The 11,260-nt window shown below is 37.6% G+C and overlaps 1 protein-coding gene across 1 annotated transcript in view; it reads left to right on the plus strand.

Moving 5' to 3' along the window:
- LOC311087917 (uncharacterized protein) overlaps positions 1-11,017 on the plus strand; it is a 34,943-nt gene extending 23,926 nt beyond the window's left edge. Inside the window, exons 12-18 of the mRNA XM_084121428.1 lie at positions 1,133-1,219; positions 1,295-1,342; positions 1,870-1,920; positions 2,785-2,817; positions 7,834-7,950; positions 8,065-8,115; positions 10,384-11,017. Coding sequence (XP_083977554.1) covers positions 1,133-1,219; positions 1,295-1,342; positions 1,870-1,920; positions 2,785-2,817; positions 7,834-7,950; positions 8,065-8,115; positions 10,384-10,412 — 416 coding nt within the window. The 3' untranslated portion in view covers positions 10,413-11,017. The remainder of the gene's footprint in view (positions 1-1,132; positions 1,220-1,294; positions 1,343-1,869; positions 1,921-2,784; positions 2,818-7,833; positions 7,951-8,064; positions 8,116-10,383) is intronic.
- Positions 11,018-11,260: the final 243 nt, after the last annotated feature.

Raw genomic sequence — 11,260 nt, forward strand, 5'->3', positions numbered from 1 at the left:
TGAAATTAAAGTAATCTTTACTTCAGTAAAGGTATGGCCACTATTACAAATATAAGTCAACCAACTTTACTTGTCTATAATAGCTTTGGATTGGCCATGTCGTGATTTCCCACACACACTTATCTAAAGTAACATTAAATTAAAACAGAGGTAAGACACCCAGATTTAGGTTGGTCAAACAGCACTTTTGCTGCCCTAAACAGAAATTAACTTCTTGTCTTTGCAAACCAAGTACACTTGGTCACTAATCTGACGCAAAACTTGCGGTAACACACAAATCCGTTTAATCTACTTGGGAAAACAATTTCAGAGTCAGTCGGAATAAAATCAAATGTAACAATTTTACTATGTCAGGTAAATGTATCATGCCAATTTCATAATCCGTTCAAAGATAATCAATACAATAAGATCAAATGCTCAGAGATAAAGAGTAAAAGATGAAGGTGAAACCCAACATTTTGAAAAATACGTAATGCTGAAGTCTTTGAGATCCTTGCACATTATGGGCTGATGTGAGTTACAGAATCTCCACGAGCCTCTTCAGCATCTCCCTAAACACTCAGACCAAGGCAGAAACCTCTTTTCAAACATGAGTTCACAGTGGGAATTTGCATTAATCACCGTCCCAGACTTACTGGAGACAGAGGTTGATTTACATGGAAACATTTGCTAACAATGGGAATTTACATGGAATTTACACCTTTGAGAGTAGGATGCCATTTGCCTGGAAGACACACCTTCCTCTGTGTGCCAGTTATCTCTAAACTCTTAAAAACCTTACTACCTTTTGGTTTCCTTCTTTAGGAATGAGACGTTTGTACCAGTCGCAATGAGACATTTCAAATGATACCACACATGTGTAATACTGTATGATAATTATTCACATTAAACCATATAGATTCTTGGGTGAATGTTGGTGATCTCAGCATGAGAGAGAAGGAGTGGGGGAAGAGGGAAAGAGGGAAAGAGGGGTAGATTAGGATGATTCTGAGGTGAGACTTTCCTTTGCCCTCTCTTCCAGTTTTTGCAGTCTTACACTTTTCATGAGATTCACTGGAATATAGTTATTTTGTCGCAGTGTTTTCTGGACTAAATGTCATATTTTGTCTGTAATGTCTGTGTTTTTTCTTAGACTCCGGTGTCGTAACAGAGGAACCAGTGAATATTGATGAACCAGAGAATATTGATGAACCAGTGAATACTGATGAAGAAGTGAAAGGTTTGACTCTGGATTATCAGTAATGGAGTCTGACACCATGAAAATGTGTTTACATGTGCTTTTGTGTTTCTCCAGTTCAGTCTAGAGGATTTGATCTTTCTGATGCTTTCAGTGAAGATACAAGTAAGCAATAATCTCAAAGCTTTAGTGCATTTGTGTTTACATTCTCTATCATTTAACAGAAACTATATCCATTATTCCTGAGCTTTCACCTTCAGAAGTTTGGATTAATTAATAAATAAATTAGTGCTGGGCAATGATTAATCGCATCCAAAATAAATGTTTTTACATAATATATGTGTGTGTACTGTGTCTAACTATTTTCTATATATAAATACACACACATGCATGTATATATTTAAGTTTTTTTTTTATTTATATATAAAATATTTATATTTACATATAATATAAATTATGTATAAATATATATACAGTATATACATGCAAATATTTCTTAAATAGATATACATATATCATGTAAACACAAACTTTTATTTTGGATGCGATTAATCACGATTAATTGTTGCCCAGCGCTAATATAAATACAGCTAGCATATTTAACTTTTTAATGCATGCTATTCTGAATGCTATGAATGTATAGAATTAATACATTTCAGACAGAGTGATTAATGAGAGATTTTTGCTCACAGAAGAGGTTAATATCGGAGATGCAGACAAGCAGAGCGCAGATCATGGCAAAGGTACGCCACTTTTTGTCATATTTACGTGGTGTTTTGCATTTAGATCTTACATCTTTAAACTTATTATGCATTATTTTCAGGTTTGGTCAAATCAGTCGAGTCTGGATTAAATTATAAGCCTTTCAAAATAACCGCTCAAGGTCATAAAACACTCAAAATATATGTGTTTGTAGTCAATTAAATTACTTTTTAATGTTAATCAAAAAAGTAAGGGCAAATATAACAGCCATTAAAGTATAAAAATTCGATAATCACGGTTTCTGTACACTGTAAAACATTATTTTATTCCTCAGTGTTTCTGTCCTGTTTTCCAGCACAAATATCTAAACACTCTTAAAATCAAGATACATTTACTGGAGAAGCAAAATTAATCCTTGATTACTGAAAAACTGATCTGAAATTAAGTGAGTTTATGCTTAAAATGAAAAATAATCTTGTTTTCCCTTTGAATTAAGATGATTTTTCTGCCTGCATTGGCAGATATTTGTTCTTGTTTTAAGCAGAAACTCACTTAATTTTAATGATTATTTTCAGAAAACAAGACTTAGTATCTTCAGTCATTTTGCTTCTCCAGTAAATGTATCTTGATTTAAGAGTGTTTAGATATTTCTGATGGAAAACAAGACAAAAATAAAGTATTTTTTGCAGTGTGCGTCAAAGTGACAAACAACTCATCAGGCTTTTATAGGCAGGATTTGTTATCTTTCCCAGAAACATGGAAAAATAGATCATAAAAAATTGTAAGCAATGCATTATATTTAATGTATAATGTCTAGGAAACATGGTAATTGTATTTTCTTCATATTTCACAATGGTTATTGCCAATATTTATGTTTAATCTCATTGTTCTCTCTACTTTTACAGCTCACAGTGCAGGAGCCGCTTCTGGGCCAAAAGGTATCATACTTTTAAATTATATGAAATAATATTTAATATACACAAGCTCGAGGTTTTTTCCTCGTGTCTCTGTGATCTTATGGTCTGTAGATGTGGTTCTGGTTCCTCCATTGTGTGTCTGTGGGATTATTTTCACCCGTTTTATGATCACGCAGGTGAACATTAGTAATTCTCATAGACTTTAGTCGGGTAAAACGAGGCTGTGAGGGACAGACTTAAAGTCTTTACATTGGCAAGCTCTGTATAAAAGTCGTAGATCACATCATTTTCACAGCAAACGTTTCATCAGTATGTTGTTAAACAACATTACAATCCATTGAACACACTGCATTTCTATTCCTCACAGCCTTATTCCTGTTCCTAAGAATTAACAGCTATCCTGATTAAAGTCTATATTTATTGATGTGAAAGAAGCACTGAAGACAATGAAGCATGACTTAACAAACACAATTAATAACACGATCATCATCCGCATGAGTTGATCATCTATAATACCTGCCGTTCCACCCAATAACACACACAGAACAAACACACATCAACTGATACACACGTCACGTTTGCGTACAACACACACATTGACGTTATAAAACACAAACAGTCTGACTAATATCATCTAACATGCTTCATGACTGAAAGAACACAATAGGAGTGGCATGTTGAAATTATGAGATGAAGACAAAATTACAGCATATTAGTCGAAGTCATAATTACAAGAAAACTGTTATGAAATCAAAAGTCAAAATTATGAATTATCCTATTGGAGATTCACATTTTTAAAACAAACATTCTGACTAATATCATCTAATATGTTTCATGGGAGAAATAAATAATATGAGTTTGGAGCGACGTGTCAAAATAATGAAATTGAACATGATACAAAATATGATTAAAAAAAATGGAAATTGACATTAAAGTGAAAACTATGACATAAAGTGTCAATGGAATTGAGAGATTAAAAAATTATCAATTATCCTTTTGGGTTGACGTTATAAAATAAAAATTCTAAATAATATCATCTAACATGTTTCATGGAAGAATGAATATAATATGGGTTTGAAGTCACGTTGAAATTATGAGATGAAAAGTCAAAGTTATGACATAAATCTTTTAATTTCACCTTTTTAATCTCACAATTGGCAATTTATTTCATAATTATGACCTTTTATGTCAATTTCCACTGATAATTTAAACTTTTTTCTCACAACTATGACTTTTTTATGACTTATGTCATCCTTTCGATTTTGAGAAAAAAGTTAAAATTATCAGTGGAGATTGAAATAAAAGGTCATAATTATGAAATAAAAAATCTAAATTGACGGAGATTGACGTTATGGAACAATAACATTCTGACTAATATCATCTAACTTGTTTCTTGGAAGAGTGAAAATAATACAAGTTTGGAGATGAAAAGTCAAAATTATTATTATTATAAATTACGAGATTAAAAAGACGAAATTATGACATAAAATATCATGATATTGAGATTGAGGTTATAAATAAAAGATTCTGATCAATATTATCTAGCATGTTTCACGTTTGAACGGTTTGGAGCGACATGAGAGCGAGTCGGTGACGACGTGATGATCGTGAGTCAGTTTTTCCTTCATTATCTGGGAACACGTGTTTCCTATCGGGGTTGTTGTGTGTCTGTGTGTGTGTGTGTGTGTGTGTCTGAGTGTGTCTGTGTGTGTCTGTGTGGTTGTTGTGTGTCTGTGTGTGTGTGTCTGTCTGTGTGTGTGTCTGTGTGTGTGTCTGTGTGTGTCTGTGTGGTTGTTGTGTGTCTGTGTGGTTGTTGTGTGTCTGTGTGTGTCTGTGTGGTTGTTGTGTGTCTGTGTGTGTCAGTGTAGTTGTTGTGTGTCTGTGTCTATCTGTATCTATGCGTTTCCTCTCGGGGTTGTTGTGTGTCTGTGTGTGTGTGTGTGTGTGTCTCTGTGTGGTTGTTGTGTGTCTGTGGTTGTTGTGTGTCTGTGTGGTTGTTGTGTGTCTGTGTGGTTGTTGTGTGTCTGTGTGGTTGTTGTGTGTCTGTGGGGTTGTTGTGTGTCTGTGTGTGTCAGTGTAGTTCTTGTGTGTCTGTGTCTATCTGTATCTATGCGTTTCCTCTCGGGGTTGTTGTGTGTGTGTGTGTGTGTGTGTCTGTGTGGTTGTTGTGTGTCTGTGTAGTTGTTGTGTGTCTGTGTGGTTGTTGTGTGTCTGTGTGGTTGTTGTGTGTCTGTGGGGTTGTTGTGTGTGTCAGTGTAGTTCTTGTGTGTCTGTGTCTATCTGTATCTATGCGTTTCCTCTCGGGGTTGTTGTGTGTGTGTGTGTGTGTGTGTGTGTGTGTCTGTGTGGTTGTTGTGTGTCTGTGTAGTTGTTGTGTGTCTGTGTGGTTGTTGTGTGTCTGTGTGTGTCTGTGTGGTTGTTGTGTGTCTGTGTGTGTCAGTGTAGTTGATGTGTGTTTGTGTGGTTGTTGTGTGTCTGTGTGTCAGTGTAGTTGTTGTGTGTCTGTGTGGTTGTTGTGTGTCTGTGTGTGTCAGTGTAGTTGTTGTGTGTCTGTGTCTATCTGTATCTATGCGTTTCCTCACAGGGTTGTTGTGTGTCTGTGTGTGTGGTTGTGTGTGTGTGTGTGTGTGTGTGTGTCTGTGTGTCTGTTGTGTGTCTCTGAGGGAATAAAGTGCAGTTGAGTCTCTTGTTTTGTTCTCTCAGGATCAGTAAATCAGGTTCAGTCTTGTCTTGTCTTTCTCCTCTTTGAGGGCTTTTCCCTCCGTCACTGCATGGAGGGACCGAACTGATGTTTCTCTGCAGCAGGGCATTGTGGGTAATGCTGCATTAGTGCCTGTGATAAACAAACCTTTGCCAGGTGAAAAAAAAACCCCTTTTATATTGAAGATAAATGCTCTAGTTTTCCTCTTCTCTAAAACGTTCAGTCTCCAGTTTTGAGCCTCAGACCTCCTGTAATACAGACACTTATAAAACGGTTAGTTCCAATCCTTGATTCTGATTGGTCAATAGCTGTGCTTTATTCACGATAAAACACGGCTATGACCGCTTCACCCAACGGTTCTATTTATCACATATTTACCCAGTTCCTCATGGGACTCTCATGCTTGTTATGTAAATTGCATATCAATATGATCCATGTGACAAAATCATGCAACACTTGTCAATACCTTCTAAAGAGGTTTCACGTGAAATGTCTTTTTAAACTTACGGAAGCCTATTTTCATCACATAAAAAAAATAACATTCTTTGGTAAATCATAATTATAAGAAAGAAAGTCAAAATTGTAAATTAAAAGTCAAAAATATGAGGAACAAAAGTCAAAATTGTGAATTAAAAGTCAAAATCCTGATGAAAACAGTCACAATTATGACATACTAAGTCATAACTGACATAAGAAGTCAAAATTCTGAGATAAAAGTCATAAAAAGTCATTGTTTTATGTCATAAATTTGAATTTTTATGTCACTTTTTATGAGTTTAAATGGGATTCCATGTAAATCTGAAGTGGCTGTATTCTAATGCTGCCATCTAGTGGATCATTGTGTGAATCTCTGGTTACTGCCTATCCACTGATATTATACAGTATAAACATCATTAGTGTTTTTGAGCTTGACAGACTGATGCTGGAAAAGAGCTTTGTGAAAACTAAAGAGCTGCAAACAGGTTCAGAATGATGATTAGGAGACCATTCCTCTTTAATCTGTGTTTGATCTGACTTCAGTGAACGAGCAGATCTTTTGTGTGTGTTAGATTGGGTGGAGCGGCAGGTATTATAAAAGATCAACTCATGTGGATGATGATCGTGTCATTAGTGGTGTTTAAGTCAAGCATCACTGTCAGTAGTACTCAGTGTTAGGGGTTAGCCAAAATCCTGAAGTGAAACCTATTTTAATGCAGGAACCTGAGTTATATCTACAGACCAGAAGATCAGAGGTGCGAGAGGGAACTCTTCTCATGCAAAACAGTGAATTTCCACCCAGAACCCCCTTAACAACTACCTAGCAACACCTTGGCAACCACCCAGAACCCCCTAACGTCTATCTAGCAACGCCCCTAGCATCCACCCCTACAACTACGTATCAACATCCTAGGAACCACCCAGAACCCTCTTGTGACTACATAGCAACACCCTAGCAACCACTCAGGACCCCTAACAACTACCTAGCAACAACCCAGAACTCCTTAATGTCTAGCAACACCTTAGCAACCACCCCAACAACTACCTATCACCCTATCAACCAGCCAGAATCCCCTAACGAATACATGGCAATGCCGTAGCAACCACCCAGAACCCTCTTATAAATGCATAGCAACTCCCTAGCAACCATTTAGAACCTCTTAATGACTGCCTAGCAATTCTCCATTAACCATGCATAATAGTCTTACAACTACCTAGCAATGAGATAGCAACCACCCAGAATCCTCTAACAAATACATAGCAACGTTCTAGCAACCACCCATAACCCCCTAATGACAACGCCCTAGCAACCGCCTGGAACGCCCTTAATGACTACCTAGCATTGGCCTAGCAAACACCCAGAATGCCCAACAACTATGCAGTAACACACTAGGAGCCACACATAACCCCCTTATTTACTATATAGCAATGCCCTAGTAACCACTCAGAACCTCCTAATGATTACCTAGCAATGCCCTAGCAACCATTCAGAACACCCTAATGACTACCTAGCAATGCCCTAGCAACCATCCAGAAAACCTTAATGACTACATAGCAATGCCCTAGTAACCACTCAGAACCCTGTAGTGATTACCTAGCAATGCCCTAGTAACCACTCAGAACCCTGTAGTGATTACCTAGCAATGCCCTAGCAACCACTCAGAACCCCCTAATGACTACCTAGCAATGGCCTAGCAACCACCTAGAAGCTCCCTAACAGCTACCTAGCAACCACCAGGACACCCTAATAACTACCTAGCAACCACCCAGAACACCCTAATAACGCCCTAGTAACCACCCAGAACATGTGAGCAGCCGTATAGTAACATACTGTGTTGTTTGGTTTGGTTCTGTTCCAGACAGTGGATCCGGTACAGTTGTTGGTGTCGTCTGTGGGATTGCAGTAGCAGCTGTTGGTGCCATAACCGGATACTTCACCTATCAGAAGAAGAAACTGTGCTTCAAGGTCCAGAGAGGTCAGTGGCTCGCCTCACGCTCTAGAGGAGAATCAGAAGCACATGATCATAGTTACTCGTCATATGCATCTGCGTATGTTAATTGTTGAATGAGAACATATGCTTTCTCTTCAGGCGACCCAGAGAGCGCCAAAGAAGAGAACGGCACTCAGAGTGACCCACAGGGTGAGCCAATCACAGCTTATTACACCTTTAAAACATGTTTTTCACTGAATATTGTTACATATATGGCATTAGATAGCAGCATAAAATACACCAACCACATAATCATGCATAATTTTGGCATTAAAATAAAATAGTTAACTCTTTCATACAATAAACAATTCCAGTACTGTTGGTTTGCCACATGATGGAAAACCCCCGTCACATGATGTAGAGCCGAACCTGATTCCACCAAGAGCAACATGTTCCTGGAACAACATTCCAATCAACCAATCAGATTTGAGGGACAAGTTTACAGTTTATGTTAAGTTTAGGCTGACAACATCAGTTATTCACTTATCATTTCACTCTGATTTTAGGGAGACGTTATGGGTGGGGTTAGGTTTAGGTAGGGCTGTAGTCAAGACCACCTTTGTCGAGTCCAAGACAAGTCCAAGACCAGGACTAGTCGAGTCCAAGTCAAGACCGAGTCCAAAAAGGTTCGAGTCCGAGTCAAGACCGAGTCCAGGACAGGAAAAAAAAAGTCTGCTAAAAAATATAGGCTAGCCTATAGAAATTAAATCATTATGTAATAATGAAATAATGAATCATTTTAATTTTATTTAAAATAATTGACTAATTCAAAGAACAACAAAAAAATAATAATTATATAGCCTAGGCCTAACACATTCGTTTCGACTGTCTGATCAGCCTTACATTCTGTTCCTGTCAATCATACACGCGATGTCAACCAATTAAACTGCATGAGGAAAGACCGAGACAACTCACAGACACACACACACACACAAGAGATGCGGATAAACCGCGGATCGGGCGGATGACGTGACGAAAAATAATATTTTAATTAAATTCGGGCGGGTGGCGGCTGAAGCAATTAAATGAAAAAAGTTTGCCACTAAGCAAACCTGCAAGTTATGAGCTGGGTTATTTTGTTTCGATATTAGCTATATTTTAAAACAGCCAGTCATTGGAGCCTATACCACTCGTGGAATAGGCAAAGAAAGAAAGGTAAGAAAAAAAGTCGTAAAACTTTGCCCATTAATTAGATGTGCAAGGCAAGCAGGCTAGTTTTCGGGTTGTTATGGACAATTAAAAATGTGAATATTCACGTTGCACTAGCGGTGGACTTTCAGCGAGTTTATTTAAACATTTATTTTTTAAAGAGCCGTTTGTGAGTCAAAAGAGCCGGCTCTTTCAGTGAGCTGAGTGAAACGAGCCGGCTCACGAAAAAGAGCCGAAATACTTATTAGGTGGCCAGTGTTTCACTTTCCCTCCAATAATATATTGTTTTAATATCGCGGCGACGTATGTGTGATTACTGGGAACATAATAAAGAAACCTGGACTCGGTCGAGACCAAAAGCCATATTTGGCAAGACCAGTGGCCGAGACCGAGACAAGTCCGAGTCCGAATACCAGCGAGTCCGAGACAAGTCCGAGACCATAGAAAAGCGGTCTCGAGTCCGGACTCGAGTCCAAGACCGGACTCGAGTACTACAGCCCTAGGTTTAGGGGTTTGGAAATGGTTAGGATTACATTTTCGGACAGGAATGTTGTTCCAGGATCAACAAAATATGTCGACGCAGAAACGTATCCAACTCTGCAAAATCAGGACGTGCTTAGAGCTGCACGATTCTGAACAAACTAAACAAAATAACACACTAGAGGTTCTGACAACTGTTAATTACTGCAGTCTATTTAAAATGTTTAATGAATCTGAATGAATTATTTAAAAAAAATCAGGTTGAGTGAATGATTCAATGACTCACTACTTGTTCCATTACTAGATGAACCAGCGTTTTTGAACGAATCTCTTGAATGATTCAATGATTCACATTTTTAACAGTCACTTGTCGCCACCTACTGGTGTCATGATGTAATTGACACAATCTTTATTTGAAGCATCAAGCTACTTTCAAAAGGTGATTTACTCTATTTTGATCACTCCCGTAGACATCAGGGTTTCTGTCCGAACTATAAACTTTTATCCAGTACTTCAGTGATAATCTGAATGATTGTAAGACAGAGATAATGATAGTGTGTGGTTGAAAAGAGTGTGTTAGTGAAGCTGTTTCATGACAACGACTCTCTCTGGCTCAGAACGCAGATCTGAATGTTCACTGTGTGATTCGACAGAGACGAATCGTTGTCATTTAGGAATAATATCGCGCAGGTGTTTGAATCCAGACCGCAATCTTTTAACTGTTAATCGCTCTATACTACACTGCATTTATGCATTCTAACACGGATGTTTATTCTGTTTTTCATGCAGTTTTAAACACCCTCCTGGATTCACCCTAACTCTGCCGGTGAACGCGGGTCTGCGGGCCGAGGATTCCCATGAAGCTACTGTGAACCGGTGCACATTTGAACAGCACATCATAACTACTCGTTCTCATCTCGAGAATCAGAGTGAACTTCACAAACAATTCATGTGTTTTCATGCATTCACAGTGCAGCACAAACGTTCATTTAGAGCTCCTGACGCAGATTATTCTTTCATAACACCCTTCTCCCACTGCTTCGACTGCAGTTCTGAACTAGCACATAGAACTGTTAATAACTTGTTTTGAATGTAATTTCACGTAGTTTGAATGGGACGGGATGCGTGCACGTGTATGCATGTGTAATTCGACAGCCTTTCTGGAGAGGCATTTCATTGCGTTACTTTAAAAAGTGTCATGTAGTTTCATTACTGTGTCTTTAATCACACCGTTTTGTTTGATGTTTAATTGTTGCCGCTGATATTCATAAAAAGCAAATCTCACACCCTGGAATGATTCACTTTGAAATTGTGTTGTCTGACCAAATAGAATTCATAGGATTTTTTTCTTTCTATTTTGTTTTTGTTATTTTAAATTCTGTAAATAATTGTTGAGTTTAAATAAAGGGTTGGTTACATTAAATGACTATGTACACAGTTGATTGCACACAGTTTCATAATGCAATGATTTAAAGACACAAACCAGAACTGCACAAACATCAAATGCCAATCATATAACTTTAGAGGAAATATTATTCATTATTGTAGCTATATAACAATAATAACAATGCAAATTATAAGTTATAAGAAAAAGGTTACACTATTTTAAGGTGTCAGTGTTACAGTGTAATTATACATTTAAGTACTGAATATTAATAATTAACTA

Source organism: Abramis brama, assembly GCF_963993115.1.
Source record: "Abramis brama genome assembly, chromosome: 8".
Classification (NCBI taxonomy): Eukaryota; Metazoa; Chordata; class Actinopteri; order Cypriniformes; family Leuciscidae; genus Abramis; species Abramis brama.